General features: G+C 49.6%; 8 protein-coding genes; 3 read left to right on the top strand and 5 right to left on the bottom strand.

Annotated features, from left to right (window-relative positions):
* Positions 1–296: 296 nt before the first annotated feature.
* On the top strand, positions 297–1,260 carry FFUJ_02341 (uncharacterized protein; the record flags this gene model as incomplete). XM_023574059.1 has 2 exons in its annotated part: positions 297–659; positions 709–1,260. 2 exons carry the CDS (start codon positions 297–299, stop codon positions 1,258–1,260), a joined length of 915 nt encoding a protein of 304 aa, XP_023427483.1.
* A 148-nt stretch (positions 1,261–1,408) lies between these two features.
* Positions 1,409–2,760, bottom strand: FFUJ_02340 (related to hydroxylase; the record flags this gene model as incomplete). XM_023574058.1 has 2 exons in its annotated part: positions 1,409–2,420; positions 2,471–2,760. 2 exons carry the CDS (start codon positions 2,758–2,760, stop codon positions 1,409–1,411), a joined length of 1,302 nt encoding a protein of 433 aa, XP_023427482.1.
* Positions 2,761–3,814: 1,054 nt separating this feature from the next.
* FFUJ_02339 (uncharacterized protein) lies at positions 3,815–5,449 on the bottom strand (the record flags this gene model as incomplete). The annotated part of the gene is made up of 1 exon (XM_023574057.1): positions 3,815–5,449. The coding sequence occupies one exon, from the start codon at positions 5,447–5,449 to the stop codon at positions 3,815–3,817; it is 1,635 nt and encodes a 544-aa protein (XP_023427481.1).
* Positions 5,450–6,912: 1,463 nt separating this feature from the next.
* Positions 6,913–9,549, top strand: FFUJ_02338 (uncharacterized protein; the record flags this gene model as incomplete). Its single annotated transcript, XM_023574056.1, has 1 exon — positions 6,913–9,549. One exon carries the CDS (start codon positions 6,913–6,915, stop codon positions 9,547–9,549), a length of 2,637 nt encoding a protein of 878 aa, XP_023427480.1.
* Positions 9,550–9,791: 242 nt separating this feature from the next.
* FFUJ_02337 (related to putative transporter SEO1) lies at positions 9,792–11,409 on the bottom strand (the record flags this gene model as incomplete). XM_023574055.1 has 4 exons in its annotated part: positions 9,792–9,921; positions 9,972–10,995; positions 11,045–11,209; positions 11,259–11,409. 4 exons carry the CDS (start codon positions 11,407–11,409, stop codon positions 9,792–9,794), a joined length of 1,470 nt encoding a protein of 489 aa, XP_023427479.1.
* A 565-nt stretch (positions 11,410–11,974) lies between these two features.
* On the bottom strand, positions 11,975–13,611 carry FFUJ_02336 (related to large neutral amino acid transporter; the record flags this gene model as incomplete). XM_023574054.1 has 3 exons in its annotated part: positions 11,975–12,706; positions 12,753–13,264; positions 13,314–13,611. 3 exons carry the CDS (start codon positions 13,609–13,611, stop codon positions 11,975–11,977), a joined length of 1,542 nt encoding a protein of 513 aa, XP_023427478.1.
* Positions 13,612–14,240: 629 nt separating this feature from the next.
* Positions 14,241–15,533, top strand: FFUJ_02335 (uncharacterized protein; the record flags this gene model as incomplete). Its single annotated transcript, XM_023574053.1, has 1 exon — positions 14,241–15,533. One exon carries the CDS (start codon positions 14,241–14,243, stop codon positions 15,531–15,533), a length of 1,293 nt encoding a protein of 430 aa, XP_023427477.1.
* A 236-nt stretch (positions 15,534–15,769) lies between these two features.
* On the bottom strand, positions 15,770–17,804 carry FFUJ_02334 (related to lactose regulatory protein; the record flags this gene model as incomplete). XM_023574052.1 has 3 exons in its annotated part: positions 15,770–16,477; positions 16,536–17,562; positions 17,617–17,804. 3 exons carry the CDS (start codon positions 17,802–17,804, stop codon positions 15,770–15,772), a joined length of 1,923 nt encoding a protein of 640 aa, XP_023427476.1.
* Between the last annotated feature and the right edge of the window lie 890 nt (positions 17,805–18,694).

Below are 18,694 nucleotides of genomic sequence, written 5' to 3'. Positions count from 1 at the left end.
GTGGTGTTGATATGGATAATGGCGCAAATTCTTTTTCAACAAAACACGGAGGGCTAAGTGTGAAATGGGTTCGCTAAGGTACCTATACTGTGATGTCATTCTCCAGCCACAGACACGAGATCTGGCGTGAGAATGTTCACGAAATAGCGCGGGGAATCAGCTGAGATACCGTGAATCTAAGTTTACTGACTAAACTCATGACATCGTATGATTCACGAATTCATCAGAAGCGTATTGTTCGACGATTTCCACTTTGTCCAATCCTCACCTTTCTTTGTTGTCTTGATCGAATCAAAATGCAGGTTACAGTCGCACCGGCAAGTAACAAAACGAGCACAGCTGCCATTCGCTCGCTGTTATTACAAAACCCGGAGGTCCAGGTCAGAGGCTTGTACCGCGACCTGAAGAAAGCCCCCGACGAGTTCAACTCTGCCAACAATTTCACGGCGGTTCAAGGTGACGTTGGAGATGTGAATACCCTAGACTTCTCCTGTTCTGATGTAGTTTTGATGGTGCTTCCGCCTGCCTACGACGGACGTGACATCGTTGAGTACGCTCAAAGAATCTCAAGCAATGTCAAGGCAGCGATTGAGAAGGCTGGTTGTGTGAAAAGACTTGTTTTGCTCTCGAGCGTTGGTGCTGAGTTTTCGGATGGCGTGGTAAGCTCACCGCCAACCCTCACTGATCTCTATTAACATAGCACCAAAGGGTGAACTCAAAACAAATCACATCTCGGAACAAGTTCTAAGGACCACGGATATCCCTGAAGTTATCATTATCAGATGCTCATACTTCATGGAAAATTGGACCATGTCCGTTGAAACGCTCAAAGGCCCAGACCCCTTCTTCTTTTCGACCATCACGCCACTCGACTTCAAGATCGCCATGGTTGCCATCAGAGACATAGGCGAAGCAATGGCCACGCAGCTCACTCGCGATTGGACACCGCCAACAAAGCCATGCATCATGGAACTCCACGGACCAGAGCCGTATTCTCCGCTGGACGCGCAGAAGGCATTTTCGCAGGCGCTGGGTAAGGACGTTGAAATCAAGGCGATTGGGAAAGAAGAGCTTCCGGAATTTTATGGCAGGATATTTGCGCCGCAGATTGTGAATGAGTGGGTTGAAATGAGTACATGCTTTTTGCCAGGCGGTATTGCAGAGAAGGATCTTTCGAAGCCAAGTGATGTTGATGTTATTTATGGGAAGACAACTTTGGCTGAGGCTTTGCGAGAAGCGACAGCTGAACTGAGGAAGTAGGATACGCTTTTTAGCTACAAAGCTTTGAAGCGAAGTCAAGACTGCACAGTGGAAGACTAAATAGAGACATTATGTATTAAACCCAATGAAAAGCATGCTATGCTATGTGGTTCTATGCAAACAACCCTCCAACAGCCAAGCCTCAGCTTTACTCCTTCACAATAACCGGCTTATTATGCCACTTCAACTCCCCCTCCTTATAATTCGGCTCCGGCAAAAAGTTCAACGTGAAAGCCTTCTGAACAGTCGGCGAGCACATAAGCTTCGCCAAGATAGTATCGCCATTGATATACGGCAGAACATACTGATCCAAAAACTTCCACAGAAAGTTGTCCCACATGACCGCCCGCGTCGACGTACCAGCTAGTTCAACGTCCTTAGTAACATGATTGAACCTCATCTTCTTGTACTCCTCAAACGTCTTTGTAAGCTCCTTGATATCCGGGTTTGGGTTATCGCGAAGAAGGTCGCGAAGCAAGTTGATCAGCACGACGGTGGATTGCCATCCTGTGTTTAGGCCGAAGCCGATGTTGGGTGTCATTTTGTGAACGGAGTCGCCGACGAGGACGACACGATCTCTGAACCATTTCTTTGCGACGCCTTCTTCGAATGGGGCTGTGTGAGTCCAGTTCTTCGCGGCCCAGACTTCCTTGAAGGTAACGCCTGGAGCGAGATAAATATCGCCATATTTCTTTGCAAGTTCATCGGCTTCTTCGGCTGAGATGTAATAGCGATCGTTTGTTGGCTTATCGAGCTTGAGGTAGATGGTGAAGAAGTATTTCTCGTGCGACGGCATGATGAGCTGCGAGCTGAAACCCTCGGAGTGACATTCGTAATCGACGCCTGGTTCGAGATCTTTGGATACAGTGGTGCCGTGGCCGTAGAAGCCGTAGAAGGTTGTTGTGAAATCACCGCTTGTAGCATCGGGGGCGATGTCGTCGACAAAGGTTCGGGTTGTGCTGTTGATGCCGTCTGCTCCGATAATGAGGTCTCCACTGTAAGAATGACCATCTGCGCACTTGACTTCGACTCCGTCAGGGCCCGAGGCGATTGAGGTGACTTGTTTGTCGACGAGGAGCTGGTTCGTTATATCGGAGAGGTCACCCATGAGAAGATTGACTAGATCGCCGCGTTGGAAGAGCATCCATTCATGGCCGTGACTGTAAACGTTAGCAGCTTTCATGACAAGGCCAAAAGGAAGCAGACTTACTAGTGACCAATGTTCTCAATCATATTGCTCCAACTCATAACACTTCCATCCCGCCTAAGATTACATTTCTTCTTCATCGGCAAATGCAGCGCATGTGCTTCATCAAGCAACCCAAGCTGATCAAGAACTCTCGCACTCTGCGGCCAAAGACAAACCGAAGCTCCCCAATTCAAATCCGCTTCTTTTCTCCTCTCTAATATCGTAAAGTCAATGCCCGCTCGTTGCAGCGCAAGAGCCGCTAGAAGACCAGTTGGTCCAGCACCGATAATGAGAACCTTAAAACCAGACATTTTTGAAATACAGAAATGAAACAAAACGAAACAATTGGAATGGGCTGAGGTTAATTTTGTATGAACTGACTAAATACCCCTCTCGTGGAACCAACGACCAGGAAGAGCTATACGGCTTCCCCGGCCACGACTTTCCATTCAATGCGACACTGGGACTATTCCAAATATTTTGATAGGCTATGGCTAGGTCTAAAACTATGTTGGTAGGGTTGACATCCACGAGGATCCAGAACCGTTGGAGTGATCGGCGCTCGCTTGTAATTTAGATAAACATGGGTCTGAGGTTTTTTATTCGATGGGGCTGAATCCTGAGGAAAGGGGATACGATTCTGAGGAGGTCCAACTACCGAATGCCACCTTGCAAATTGTGATATTCAGGAACACTCTGGTAGGAATTGTGAAGTGATATGATGTGGCTAGATAGAGTTCTCCCACTTCCCGATTACGGATTTCTGGACCTGAAGGGTGCCATTCTTAGTCTTTCAGCAACCTTATCGTCATCCACTCCTTTTCAAACGAGTAAAATTCCATTTTTTATGTCGTAGCATTGAGGATGTCAGACTAGACCATCCACTGCGGGAAGATAGCCCCCGACTGCAACAGTTCCGGCTGACGAGCTCTGACCATCGTGCATAGGGGAACTTCACAAGATTACTCGTGAACAGAACCTTTAGCCCCAATCGTCTCTGGTCGATATGAAGTTGACACCTCAATAGAATGAGCTATCAAAACAAAGCCGTAGCTTAGTGCCGTGTCAATATTTACTAATCACAATATCTCAGGCAAGCCGTAAGCCTCGAGTCGATCTTGGCTTACTGAATTCAAGGTCAAGGCCCAGTCTCAGATTTTATGCCAAGACTGGGATTTCTCGATATTCGGAGCACTGCATTCATACAACGCTTGTAGATGATATTACTATCTACCACGAAGTTGCTTGAAACTCAGAAATATTCTTCATAATATCAAATCCCTTAGATCGTATCTAGATTATCCAACTAAATGACAGTATCTCAAGTGCTAACCTAACAGCGAGCAACTCAACAAGCTTAACCTCTCAGATCGCTCCCTCAAAAGGAGGTGCCTCTCTTCCCTCCGGTGGATCAAAGGTACTATCCTCCACCTCATTCTCCGGACTCTCCTCATTTTCCTTCTCCTGCTCCTCCTGAACCTCCTTCTCAGCATCAGCCTCCTTCTGCGTCTGGTCAATCGCCTCACTAGCATCCTCCAGCTTCTGCGCCTCCTCCTTCGGAAGCTCCTCAGCCTGGTCCTTCAGCGCGGTCTGAATATCCTCACTCGTTTTGTTCAGGGTTGTCGTGGCATCTTTCAGAGATGCGTCTCGCTCCTCTGGGCTCTTATTAGGATCCGTTGCACCGGCGACTTCGTCGCTGGCCTTGGCGAGGTTTATGGCTGTATCCTCTGTCGCTGGGGATGGGGCACCGCCTTCCAAGACTTCATTCATGGATTCTTTCTGTTGGCGGATGGTGTCTGTCTTGCCTTGGATGTCTTGGGCTTGGTTGACCCCCTTATAGCCCTGTTGCACCTCCGGCACAGTGGCCTCGACCTTTGAAGCCTGTGCTTGCACCTCTGGGACTGACTCTGACTGGTAGTCCTTCTCAACTTTCTCAACCTTGTCTTCAGCGTCCTTCTTGCTGGTGGCGTCCTTCTCGACGTCATTCTTCTTCTGGGTCTCGGCCTGCTTGTGGCCCTTGGCCATGTAGTACAGCATACCGATGCTGGTCAGCATTCCGATCAAACCTTCGAGCATGCTAAGAGAGAAGCCGTTGGCCGAATTCTTGTTGCTGGCGTTCTTGGAGCTATCTGACGGGTCTGGGATGGCCAGCTGGTTGAGGTTGCCGGCCACCTTCTGCCCGTTGATGGTGCCCGTGAACGCAGCCCCAATGACATAGTTGGATACAGCCTTGCCGTCCTGCTGGCTGGTCTGGGCTACATTCAGCCAGGTAGGAGTCAGAGCAACTGACAGATTGCCAGTGCCTTGGTTCTGCTCCGACATGGTGCCATCACCTGCCATCACCACCGCCGTGTTCTCATTGTTTGTGCCAGCCATGGTCAGCACAGCTGAGCTATTATCAGTGCTAGCTGTAATGGCCAGTGTTGCTACCAAAGCCGGGACTTTGTCAAGACTGTAGAGGTAGTAGGTTCCCTGCCACGGGTTCGTGAACTGGGCTTGCCAAGTAAAGACCGCAGTCCAGGTACTAAGCGTGCACAGCTTGAAGCTGCCAGTACTCTGGAAGAACTTGTTGACCGCGGTTTTCTGGTTAGTCGTGTCACCCAGAGCTGTGCGGAACTGCGTGGCCAGTTGCGAAGATGGGTTCGCCTGGGTGTACTTGATGAACTTGAACGAGTCCACCATGCTCTGCTGATTGTCACTAGTAACAGTGAAAGCGTTTGAATCAGCAAAGGGGGAAACTGCCAGCACAGCAACAGGAAACTGCTGGTAGAAGGTGCCGCTCAGTGCTGTGACGTTGCCAGTGAACATGGCCTGAAGCTGGCTGGCAAAGTGAATGGTCTGGACCTGCTGGGTGCTGCCGCTTGACACAGTGGCCAGTTTGGTGTATGTCAATGGCCCCTGCATCTTGGGGTCGGTGCTAGGGTTGAAGACATCGTATATGTCCACAGAGGAACCAGAGTTGTTGGTGATTGAGGCGACGGGATTGTTTGTGGAACTCATGATTGTTTGGGGTGAAGAGTAAAAGCGCTAATGGCTGAGTGAGAAGGATGTTATGATGTGTTGGATGATTGTAAAGATGAATGTCTTTAGATGTAAGTAGTGCAGTCTTTGGAGCTGTATATATATAATCCTCTGCCACAGTAGCTGGTATGGGTACAAACGGTGAGATGAAATAATGTTGATGTTGCTGTGCTGGCTAGAATCGTTGAAATTGTCCCGCACGGGCAGAGCCATAGTCCCGCTCAAACTATCTCGGATGCTTTCTACCGCTCTACCCAATCATTCGTTGTCAGATGACGTTGAACATGCTCAGCCTTAGCCACTATCACAAGCCTGTCTCAATATGACAGTCGTTATAGGGATGGGGAAACACAGCCAGCCACCATTCTGACCACCAATTCGAGTAGGTTAGCCTATATTATCGACATTTCATCCAGTCGGCAAGCCCAAGATACACTAGTCATGAGAAAGGGACTTACTATGTTCGGTATCGAACTCATAGCTAGGGACGTTCCGATGGCTTACCATGAGGGGCAATTCCCAGGGACACATGCCGAGAGCTAGATTTCTAGTTGTATTCAGCCAGCCACTATACGGCCAGTCCGTTCTCACCTGACCGCTGTTCACGACATTGATTCAAATCCGTCAGCTCAACATTAACTATTGATCTCACCAAACACTCACCTTGCCACTCTCAGTATCGATTCCGCAGTGGGATGCCCCCATTCGGAGTCGAAATGCCGAAAAACGGGACTTTCGTCCAAATTCAGCTCGTCACTAGTCTCGCTGCCGTATCGCTACGAATCAAGGAGCCACCATTTTCGGTATGAATACGAAGCATGCAGCCCTAAACCCCCCATCGGTACATATTATCGCTAGTTCCGGTAGCTAGCGCCACGTAAGGAGCTTGGGCCGCCTATCACCCCTCGATCACATTGATAGTGTGTCTTCAGCCGTTCGAACTAGCCAGCCACGACAGTCGCTATTGGTTTGGAACAGTCAGCCCTAAGCTTACGATGAGCCGCACAACCGGTCAATGAAGCGGGGAATACAACGGTCTATGGGAAAAGGCCCAGTAGGATGCCTCGTAAATGATTCGTATGTGGCTGCTTGGAATAATCTTGTATCACACAGTTTTCTGTACTAAACTCAATTCGTAGAAATATACAGATCAAGAACAAATAGTGCCCGTGACGAGGAGAGCTCATGCTCCGCCCTATGACGGAGGGAACGGCCCGGGTGTTGGTATCAAGCGGGTTCGGATATACCCGCAAAAGGTCATCATCGCCTCAAACAACTAACAAGAGAGCTGAGTGGTACTGTATGTAAGTCACCGTAACATGCCTGGAGCAAGTTAATTATCAACCACCACCACCGCAACGATCACAACTCTCCATTCTATCGTTGCCTTTTCCTCTCACTTTTCCCTCTTCTCTATTCCAACACTGCTTAATCTGACCATCATGGCTCCTCCCATTACTCCCCCCGAAATATCCTTTGCCAATCACTTAGACGTCAGCGTCATAGTCTACGACTCATTCAGTGACCAAGACAAGACCAACTATTTCGGCACTTTAACCTCCATCGCAACTGTACCCCCCAAGACTACAGCTTCACTGCAGCTCAAGCACCCAGCCTCAGTGCTGATCATCAGCGATGCAAAGTTCAACTCCCCATTGGCGCGCATCATCTACTTGCAAGATGTGAGCACTGGTCCATTCGCTGTTGGCGAAGCCGATGTCAAGGCCATGGCCCAAACTATGGCCTTCATAACCTTCATCACCAACAATAAGAACGACCCGCTCACTCAAGCGTTCAATGCTATCTGGAAAGACACCTCAAAGCCACAAGTCACCCCCGTGAACAAGTTCTTTGCTCAGCATGAGCAATTCAAGAGCTGTACGTTTGCTACCTACATGATGGGTATCACATACACAGCAGAGCAACCTGAGTCTAAAGGTAAGCCTATGGACCAGGCCTTGTACTCGCTTAGTACTCTCGCCACGCTGCTCGGCGCAACCTGGCCGGAATTTTTGCCGGACATTGTGGTGACCAAGTTCACTTGCAACACCAATAATGATGTTCTCGCTCTTCAAGCCGGGATCGATCTGAAGAAGCTACCTGCCCAGTCAGATGAGGCACTGCAGTTCTTTGGGTCGCTGTTCAATGTCCAGCAGCTCCAGGTCTCAGTCATGTTCAATTACGCTGTGGGCTTGAACATCTTCGGTACTCGCCTGTCCATCAGCCTTGATGCTATGCACGTACCCTTTGGAGGCGCGGGAACCCTGAACATCAATAAGCCCACTGCCACCATTGACATCAATCCACTATTCAAGTTCGTCGTCTTCACTGTGACTGGCGATATGCCGTTTGACATCTTTGACAACAAATTTGAGGCAGATCTGTCTATGACAATTGACAACATCGAGGCCGCCTTTGGTGTAGTCATCAAGGGAGACAAAGGCCCGTTGCCAGCGCCACCAGTCATGAAGGGCGTGCACTTTGACTCGTTTGGAGTAGGCATCGGAATCATATTCGAGCCTCCAAGTGCGGCGATCGGCTTGTCCGGTCAACTCCACATCGGTGACGCTGCCAACAATACCATAGTGCCTCTTGACGATGACTCGTTCGTGGTTGTCTGCCAGTTGATAGAGGAGGTACCAAATCCTCTCTACATCTCCTTCTATGTGCCCAAGATGCACCTGACGGACATTTATACAGTCTTCACCAACGCCCAATGTCCTGTGGATGTACCGGTGTTGTTCTCCGACCTCTCCTTCCAGTGGTCTGAGAATCCCATGGAACCCGTCGTGTTGCCTGACGGGTCGCTTTCCAACATGGGCTACGGTTTCAGCGCCGCTGCCGACATCTTTGGCTTCGACTTCTACGGCGACGTGGAGCTTGACCTCACTAACGGGGTGAAAGCCGACATTGAGATGTCTCCCTTGTCGCTCGGCAACATATTCTCGATCAAGGGAGATGGCTCTGGCGTTAGCTTGAAGGTGGATGCCAATGGAAATCCCATCAAGAACAATCAGATCATCACCAAGGCTGCGCAGAAGCAGGCACTCCAAAACGCCACGATGAAGCAGATGGTGCCTCCGGGTGGCGCAGTGTTGAAGATTCAGACGCTAGCTTCGCCCTTCTTACATATCAACGGCACTATTAATTTATTCGAGGTCGAGAACTGGCACCTAGAGGCAGACATCACCTCGGATGGCATCAAGTTCGACGTAGGATTCGGCGGCATCTTGACTTCCAACATGAGCTGCACACTATCTGACTTTCACAACCTGGCGGCCTCGTTCCAATACGGCCTCAATGCCACTATTTCACTGCCTTCAATCGGTGGTATAAGCCTCGGCTCTATGCCCTTGCAGGCACTGGTCGGTGCGCACTTCGCACTAAATACCAGCTCGTCAGACATTGTGCTGTCAGTTGGAGGTAGCTTCGATTTCGAGGGTCTGACGCGCAGTTTTGGCGACTTCACAGCTGATGTGAACATTTCAAGCGTAAGTGATCTACTCAACGCCATCCTCAACAACATCGAGAGCAATGCCAGCCAGATATTCGGCGACCTGTTGAACGAAGCTAGCGCGTGGGCTGGCAAGGTTCAGCAGAATGTCATCACAGGCGTTGAGAACGTCGCAAGCGTTTTGCAGAATGCCTTTAATCAAGATGCCAATCAGGCAGCAGCTACTATGAAGGAGGCAGGCTTCGCCGCCGACACTATAGCGAACGGTCTGAAAACTGCCTATGGTTTGTCGGCCACGGCTGTCGCACAGACTATGCAGCAGGTCGGATTTGCCGCTCAGGAAGTGGCGTCGGCGCTGCAGAGCGCGTTTAGTAATGATGCTATGATGATAGCCTCGGCTATTCAGACGGCGTATGGTTGGAGTGCTGACCAGATCAACGGCTTGTTGGGCCAGATTGGATTCAGCGCTGATCAAATTGGTCAAGCTTTCCAACAACTCGGGGGAGAATTTGAAGATATTGGGAATAAAATTCTGCATGGTCTTGACCCTTCGAACTGGCCAAACCCTTTCGGTGGCGGTGGCATCTTCGGTGGCGGCGGTATCTTTGGTGGTGGGTTTCCCTAGATCGATTCTCAAAGTTCCTTGATTTGAATACAAGAGTCAGAATAGTATTGGTATTATGGTATACGCTGATGCCAGCCCATCATGACTAGCTTTAGTAGCTGCAGATTTAATATGCTTTGAATGGTACTAGTTTAAACAACTGTTCGTTCCATAATAAATACCGATTGATTCCTCGGTAGAGTTCCTCACCATCCCAGTCCTACCGTTGCCTTCTCCATAGTCAGCTGTCTCAATGATTGTCTCTAAACAGCCACTGTGGAAGGTTGTATATGCTTCCCAGCATCTTTGTCAATGCTCAGCCCATGAGGTGTTTGAATCTCGCCATCCTCACTCGTTTCACTCAGACTACCTCGACGGGCGAGTGCCTTTTCCCTACAAAGTCATTAGTTCCATTTCTGTAGATGGCTTTGATCCAAACTTACCCATGACTACCATAAACAATACGAATGACCTGAGTCATAGCCACTAGAAGAACAACTATGACCGCTGAGTACACGTAACCCTTCGGGAAGCGAGGTGCCTCGACAGTAGGGTACACAAGAAGCGGTATCCAAGCTTGAGTTGACGTAGCTATAGCCGTCATCAGAATGAGCGTCAAGGCTCGCTCTTCGTTGTTATGTCGAAGAATGGTATTGGCCCAGCCATATAGAACCGACGATACTGCAACGGCCGAGTAGCCCACACTGTAGGCATACCACTTTGCTGCTTCGGGAACGTTCCATGTTGCCAGAATGACAAGCCCAGTGAAGTTGATTACGGAAGCCAGTGTGATCGCTGCAGGCCTTCCGATCCATAAATCGGCGCTGAAGTTGATGAACAGGACAAAGAAGATGCCTAGAGCAGGACTGATTGATCCAAGCTGGTTCACTTTGGTAGTGCTGTAACGATCCAAGCTCTTGATCCAAAGGAGGAAAGCAGCTGAGTTGGCACTGGTGTTGAAGAACAGAATGTCCCAGAATACGAGGATGTAGAACTGCCAACTCGTGAAGATGCGGCGGAGCAAAGCCAGCGAAAAGGGTGTGCTTCGAACTTTGGACCCATTGCGTTCCAGGCGTTCTTTTGCGAGGGCGATCTCAGACTTTTTCATGACCAAGCGATTGGGCTTGTCCGGTGTCCCAGGCCAGAGAAAGTAGCCCACGAAGGCAAGCGGTATGGTAATGATTGCGTTGATGATGAAGTTCCATCTCCAACCAGCGAGGCCATTGTGACCATCGAGGTATTGCGTCGCAGCTCCTTGGAGAAGACCAGCAGTCATCGTCCCAAGGGTGAGGCCGATATAAAACAAACCGCCTCTTCTGCCAATCTCATCTGACCTGTACCAGCTTCCGAGTACGAAGTGAACGCCAGGAAAGTACGATGCTTCAAACATAGAGACCAAGAAACGATAAGCCATTATCTCTGCGTAACTCGTGGCGCGGTACTGAAGGAGGGTGAAGATGCCCCATCCTGGTCTCAGGTCAGCGGTTAGTTGAACACGTCGTGATGGGAGACATACCGAGGTCAAGACTGGGTACTAGAATGTGCATTGGAACACGAGGGAAGAGATAAATGAACGGTAAAAGACCGACGACGTTTCCAACGACGAATATCGTCTGGAACTGGACTAATTCGTTGCCGTGAAAGCCTAGATCTTCTGCCATGCCAGAGACGTAGGCATTATCTGATGAGGTCAGTGCAAGATACCACCGAAAGTCAAAGGCTGAGCTCACTGATATTGGTCTGGTCGACATATTTGACCCAGTAGAGAACGAATGCGTAAGGTACGAGTAGAAGGTCGAGCTTCAAGATGAGCTTCTTTTCTTCAGGCGTGTCGGTTGGTGCGTACCAATGGTACCACTTCCTGGCCGATAATTCAGACATTTTCGATTTGCATACAATATATAAAACTGCGAGGTCGGGGAAGAAGATTAATTTATGCTGATCACTCATGTGCCATGCATGGCACGGTCTTTACCAGAAAGCTGGGTCGCATCCTGGTCGAGTCGTCAGATATCCATCAAGCACATCAACGTTAAGTCCGTGGGGTAGACCATCTATCTTTCTTACAAATAACGATAGGTTACATGCTTCCGATGGGGTTTTACGTCGATGTCCAATACTATGGCTAGATCTAGTCGGTTTTGTGGTTTAGTAGATACTAGTTACGATGATGCCATCTCCAAGAGCATTGCGTGCGGCGAGGACTACCATACTCGGCATTAATAGCCGCACAATCTCCGCTAGCGGAGGCGATCTGATGTAACGCCCAGTAATCAAAGAATTATTATTCGTATCAACAATTAGCTATCACTTGGTGAGTATCGTCCATAAATTCTAAGCTCGTCTCCATGTCGCCCTCCCATTCTATTGGCACAATATGATAGAAACAGTCCTAGCTACCGCGTTGCAAACCAAAATTCTTCCCACGTGATACTTATGGTCGCGTTTACCTTGTGGCGAGATACTGTCGCACCTTGTAAAAGGCAATGCCTAGAGCCCAGATGACAAGGATGACAATCGCTTGAACGGGTGCAAAGATGGCTCCGCGGACAACCACAAATCCGCTCACCAACACAAATACGACTGGGTTGATTGAAAACGTCTTGTAAGGTCTCTCCAGATCAGGTTCACGATATCGTAGGATGATAGCACCAAGAACTGTGAGGAAGAAGAAAGAGTACTCTCCAAGACCATTCAAGGTCAAAAGAGCTCTAAAGCTTCCAAAAAGAATATAGAATGATGCAAGGACGACTGAAAGAATGACGGCGTTGATGGGTGCATCTCCAGCTTCTTTGGCAGACTCATCTTCCGATTCCTCGGTTTCCTCTGCATCAGGCTTAACGCCAACTCTGCCAACAATGGTGAAGAGACTGGGGATCCAGGCCTTTCTTGCTGCGGCGACGCACATGCGGCTTGCGACGAATGAGTTGCCCAGTAAAGAGCCGGCAACGACCAGACAGATGAGAACAGCCGTGACGATACCGAAGCCCCGGCCCAGAAGGCGCGTGAGGGCAGTGACGGCCACGCTGTCGGTAGTGCTGACGACGTCCCATGGGAGTAGAACGTAGTATCCAGCGTTGGCAGCAAGGAAGCAAATAATCGCAGTTGGAATTGAGGTGTTGATAGCAAGGGGGAGTTGCTTTGCAGGTTGCGAAAGCTCAGCAGACACATAGATGGCCTAGACATGTCAGCGCGAGACCATATGTAAGCATTTAGAAACTCACCTTGTCCCAACCAGAGTAAGCCCAAAGAGCGGCATACAACGCAGCAGAGTAATGTCCAAAGATCTCCCACTGACTTAATTTCCTCCAATCCGTATCCGGTCCATTCGGATTATACGTATCTCTATACTCAAACCAGTTCTTCTTGAACCAATCACCTCCCCCAGCTTCTTTATCAGGATGCGTGGCATGAACGCCGACGACAGCCAACGCAGCCATGACCACGACAAGAATACTCACGAACTTGAGAACCACGAAGAAACCGTTGAGCCGAGTACTGGCTTTGGTGCTGATAGAGTTTGCGACGCTCATCACAATGAGTACCAGAATAGAGAGGAGTTTGTGCGATATGCGGTGGTCCTCGTTTATGACGCCTGCAGCTGAGTAGGCGCTTTCAACGAAGACGATGGAGAGGATGGCGAGCGTTGCTGGCATGACGGTAACGATCCATGTCCACGCTGCGAGGAAGCCCCAGATATCGCCATATATATGCTGAAGATATGGTTGAACACCACCTGTACCTTATTAGACAAGATCCACGAAAACAACCAGAATGAATCGTACCCTCGCCAGGAATAGCAGTCCCAAGCTCAGCAAACGTCGTAGCACCCGTCCAAGCCAAAACACCACCAATCAACCAAATAACCAGCGCCAAACCCGGCGACGGAACATTCGTATCGATCGAGCCGGGAGAAGTAAAGACACCACTTCCGATAACGATGCTGACGACTATACCGAAGGCTTCGACGGCGCCGAGGTTACGCGTAAAAGTACCCCGCGACGCGGCTGCATCGTGATCTGCTTGGCGATGCTCAGACAGAAGAGGCTGCTGACTCGCATCTTCAGCGCGCTCTGAAGACATGTTGAGTTGGGGTTTTAGGAAAGGGTTGTAGGGAGGATGGTGAAACAAGGATGAGTCGATGGGTAGTGAGATGGAGTCATGACAGGATGGATCATGGGTTATTGCGTGACGCGACGGGTAATCATCGGCTATGATGTGATGAGTGTCCCGTCACCGGATCAACAATCCAGCTCAAAGAAACGTGACGAACAAGGTCTATTTTAAGCTCAATATATATTTTTACTTCCGTCGTACATATAGTTCGAATTGCCGTTGGAATGCCTGTAGTTTGGCTCTAGAAGCTCAACTTCGGTGTAAAATGCCCCGAGATGAAACACCGTCAATGCCACTTTGCAATCAAACAGCCCCAATTTCTCTTGGCAATTCGATGATCCTGAACAGATTCTCTCGTTTCAACAATTAAACATAGTAAATACCCTGTTCTGAAACCCCATATTGAAACCGCTATGAACCGAAACATCAAAAGTCCACCAATCGAGCAACTTCGTCTCGCACGTCCCAGTTAACCTTGAACCAAGCATAAAAACAAGATGATCGCCCAGATTATCATCCTGTTACTTCAGCTATCCTCATTCTTTTGATTCCTTTTTTATTTTTAGAAAATCACTTTCGTTTCTTCACTCGTTACAATGGGTCTCTTCAAGTCTGCGACTATTATCCTCCTCGCCGCTGGCGCTCACGCCCTTCCCCAGGCCGTGACCCAAACAGCTGATGCCCTGGCGGCAGCAGAGACATACACCGCGAATCCCAACATCGGCCCTGGCGGCTCCAACTTCAAGGACTCAGCGCACTTCCGCATCTACGCTGGTTCCGCCGATGCCACCGCCCAAGCGATCGACATGCTCGAAGCAGCATACGAATGCTTCGTCGGAGCACTAAAGTGGCGATCGCCTGGTCTTTCGTTCAACGATGAGACTGATTCTGGACCCAAGTACAAAACTAATGTCTACACTGTTGGCGATTTGGGCAGTGCGGCGGGTGTGATGCATAGTGATCAGGCAACGGGCATGGCGTATCTTGAGGTTGTTGATCAGTACCTTGCTGTGCCGGGTGTTACCGTTCATGAGTACGGCCATGGAATGCATTATCATCAGAAAGCTTGGGTTAATCAGGGTCGAACTGGTGCTTGGTGGGAGACTCTCGCGAACTGGGTGGCTGATACATACAAGACCTCCGACATTTGCGCACCTGCGCGAAAGAACCATAACCAGGAAACTGCACCCACCGAAATCGAGCTGAAGAAGGTCCTCGGCGACTCTCACCAGGTCATTGTCGATGGATCCGTCGATACTGGTAATTACTACCAAGCTTGGCCTTTCCTGGCTTACTTGACCTACAACCCTGATGACTTTGCCGGTCTGGGTCAAGACACCATTCGACAGCTGCAATTGCAGTACGAGAAGGACAGCAACGAGACCCCTCTTCACACTCTTGCTCGCGTTTCGCAGAACGCTACTGTTGGTGATATCGTCGGCCGGTACTGGGCTCGCATGGCCTACGTTGACATCGGCCATCCAACCGCCCAGGAAGTTTTCTTCCAGCAACGCGCTGATATCCCCTTCGCCAGCATGGAAGCTGCCGGAGCAGGATCCTACAAGCCCAAAGCTGATCGTCAACCTCGCTACATGGGCGCCAACATCATTCCTCTCGACGTCACGGGTACATCACTTGAGGTCAAGGTTTCCGCTGATGCTGAGTTCGTCGCCACTGTTGCTATCTACCGTGAGGGCGGCGAGTCTTCCTATGTTACGCTCACTGATGGAGCTGGTACTGTTCCTGTTAAGGCTGGTGACGATGTCAGTGTTGTTGTTGCCAATGCCCCTGCTAAGCCTATCCTGTACGACGGCTTTGATCTGAGTGCTGAGGTTTCTAAGGGCCTTGATTACACTATAAGCATTACTGGTGCTACTGTCAAGGCCTAAGCTCTTGAAGAGTGTTTTGTTCGTGTATATAGAGTTTACACTGTAGAGCAGTTATATTGAATGGCAATGAGGCCTAGATGCCCAAGTTATGCAAATGATGCCATCGGTCAATCTGTACCTTTTCAAGGCGCTCCCAGGAGACTATACAGAGTACGAGAATACACTGGGAAGAACCCTCTCTTATATAACCGCGTTCTCCAAGCTGCTATCAGAGGTACTATCCGAATGAACTCAACTTAGAGGTATCCTAGCCAATCCATATCTTCCCAAACTAAATCTGTACCGAGATAGTCAAGTATAAAAGAATCCAACCCTTCAGGTATAGGGGAGGCAGTGTTTTCCTCAGCACCCTTGGTATTATCCAGCAGGCCTTGAAGAAGCTTTCGACTGCGAGTGCAACCAGCGTCAAGCGGCTCCATCTGAGCAAATAATTCAATCGCCTGGCACAGGGATCCGTAACACTCCAACTTATCTGCTTCTTGTTTGTCAGATATCAGCCCTAGAACGAGAACCAATGCCACCTGAAAAACGTTCCAGGCGCTGTTCCAACAAAGGAACTGGTTCGGAACCCAATCTAGGGCCATTAGATATACACCCTCTTTTGCGACCTGGATACATTTTCGTGCATGGGCTGCTTCACGGGTATTGTCTTGACCCCATGGCTTCTGACGCAGCGCTGTGATCAATAAACCTGGGCGGTAAAGTGTGAGTCGAGTTGTGATCCATCGCCACCAAAGAATCGCTCGCGCAGTATTGACACTTGGCGGACATTGCTCACGGTGAGCCAGAAACATGTGTAACGAGTCTTTCCATACAATAAGCTCGCGGTCGAATTCGTCAACTTCGTCGGGGCTGATCAGAGGTAATCGGGCGAGCCGCTGTTGTGCCCGGGTAGCAATCCTACAAAACTTTTCACTGGCGGCGAGGGATATGGTTCCGTAATCCTAGGGTGCAGCAATGCGTCTTAGCAAAGGCATCCAAAAGGCGGTCAGTGTGACTTACCAGATCTTGGAGGGCTGACATGGGCGAGGTCAGTGTTATAGCTGGGTCCCAATATCCGTGACTAGGGCGCCCCAAAGTGGACGAAGCCCACGTATCCAGACACAGTATAGACCACCAAGTACGTATCCGCGTGGCTGTCGAGCCATTAGCGGGATGGCAGGCTGCATTCGTAGAGGGCTGCGAAGCCTGAACCCTATGCAAGCCCATTGCCACGGCCATCTGCAGGGTTGCTCCCATGACAGCAACCGCCATGTTCGGTTTGTTGAGAAAGTGAAGCACCATTCCACTATACAGAGCCAATGCTTGTACCATATAAAGGTGACCGGAACCAAAAGAGTTGATGTTTAGATGAGGCAGAGCTCGCTTGTAAAAAGGGTTATGCGCGTTGAAGTGCATCGAGTCTGACGCCATTGAGCCCATAGCTAGCACCATGTTCATCAGAGCGAGCCATGGACCAGCTTCATCATCTTCCGTATTGGATTGGAGATATCGCTGACGAAAGTCGGCTTCGTCTACCATTGGGATGACGAGATGGACGTGGCTGAAGTAGGCGTTTATAAGCGGTATCTCATCTACTTGCAGGCAGGCCATGTCACCTGGACTAGCAGCCAAGGTTGATGGACTCCGCCAAGCTTCGGGACCCTTAGGAACTCGTTGCTGGACATGAGGAGAGAGATGGGCGATGACTTTCAGAATAGTAGGGACCGAGGATATACCTAAGTATGAAGCATTGAGCGATTGTCGTGAGAAGGCAAGTCCATTGACATCGTCTGCTACGCGCGACGTCTCGCTTTCGGTCTCGGATACCTCATCCCAAGTGAAGTTTTGTTCCACAGACGGTTCCAAAACCTGCAGATGATCCTGCGGCTCGGTGTCGGTAGCAGGTGGAGGTGCCTTGGAAGCTTGCAGTCGTATCAGCAACTGCTGACGGTTCATGCTGGAGAGTTCCTCGAGTGAGCTGGAGGGGAACAACGCTTCGATGACCTTCCGGGCCTTGGCGTAACTCTCGGTAAGTTCGGCGTGAGATCTGTTAGTTCAGCGTCAGAGCAGGCCCCCCACTTGTTCAGACGCGCGCGCTTACTTTATAGATACATTGTGTCTTTTTTTCCTAGCAGGATAATGGCAGAGATGTGGAACGAGGTAGTAGACGCATTGCCGACAGGGAAAGGTCTGGCCTTCGCATTTGACTCGACGACGTCTGCATTCGGCGCAGGAGGAATTGGCCCGGGGCTGTCGGCCGGTTGTCTCGGAGACAAAGGGGAGTTCCATGGTTGACATTTGGCCCCAGATTCAATGAGAAGAGTTCCGGGTGGTGATAAGAGACATGGAGGGCAAAGGAGAAACCTTTTGTCGACAGATTAGAGGCTTGGGCTTAAAGCTGGCTAGGCACAGAGCGAGCATCGCGGGCGCAACAAGCTTAGGCAACAGTTTAAGTCGTGACTTGGTGGCGCACCGGCGGCACCAATGAGGCTTTTTGCTATACACGAGCCTGTTTCAGAACTCGGGACATTAAGGTAAGGCAGATAGCATCCACTATTCGGATCCGAATTTCACGGACACTCTCGATAGTCGGTGATGCTCATCTGCCGCTTGACAAAGAAAGAGTACCGAAATAAATCACAAATCCTTCTAAATAAAGTTTCATCACCAAGAAGGCTCCAGCTACATGAGAAACCTCGGCAGTGTCTCGCCATGAATAAGCTATACCGAAGGGGGAAAGTCATCGGAGCCGCCAATTGGTGGCACTAGTGAGGAAATACAGAATTCCGTCTTAGCTCACGGCATGTCCGAAGCTAGCTTGTTAAAGAGCTGTATATACAGATATGGCCCTACTATTTCCTTAGCAAAAACAACTTATAAAGAACTTAAATTGAAGCTGATAATTTAAGAGCTGCCGCCGTCGTTTTAATTTGATTGCTGTTAATCAGCATCCGAAACTAAGAACGATTTCTATCTAGGTCCAGATGAAGAAGACGCTACAAGCTAGGATGCAGTAGGGTAAACCATAGAAAATAACAATGTTATTTACGAACAAGTACAATTACTATCCAGGTCGCCCTTCTGTTGCATAACCTGACTCTTCCTGAAGACTTCGTTTATCTCCAAAAAAGAATTGTCTGGAAAATCCAGACCGTGAACGAGGATTGGGCCTTGGCATT

The sequence above is a fragment of the Fusarium fujikuroi genome, chromosome FFUJ_chr03, assembly GCF_900079805.1.
Source record: "Fusarium fujikuroi IMI 58289 draft genome, chromosome FFUJ_chr03".
Classification (NCBI taxonomy): domain Eukaryota; kingdom Fungi; phylum Ascomycota; class Sordariomycetes; order Hypocreales; family Nectriaceae; genus Fusarium; species Fusarium fujikuroi.
The sequence above is the reverse complement of the archived record's forward strand: the minus strand, read 5'-3'. Positions and strand labels throughout refer to the sequence as shown.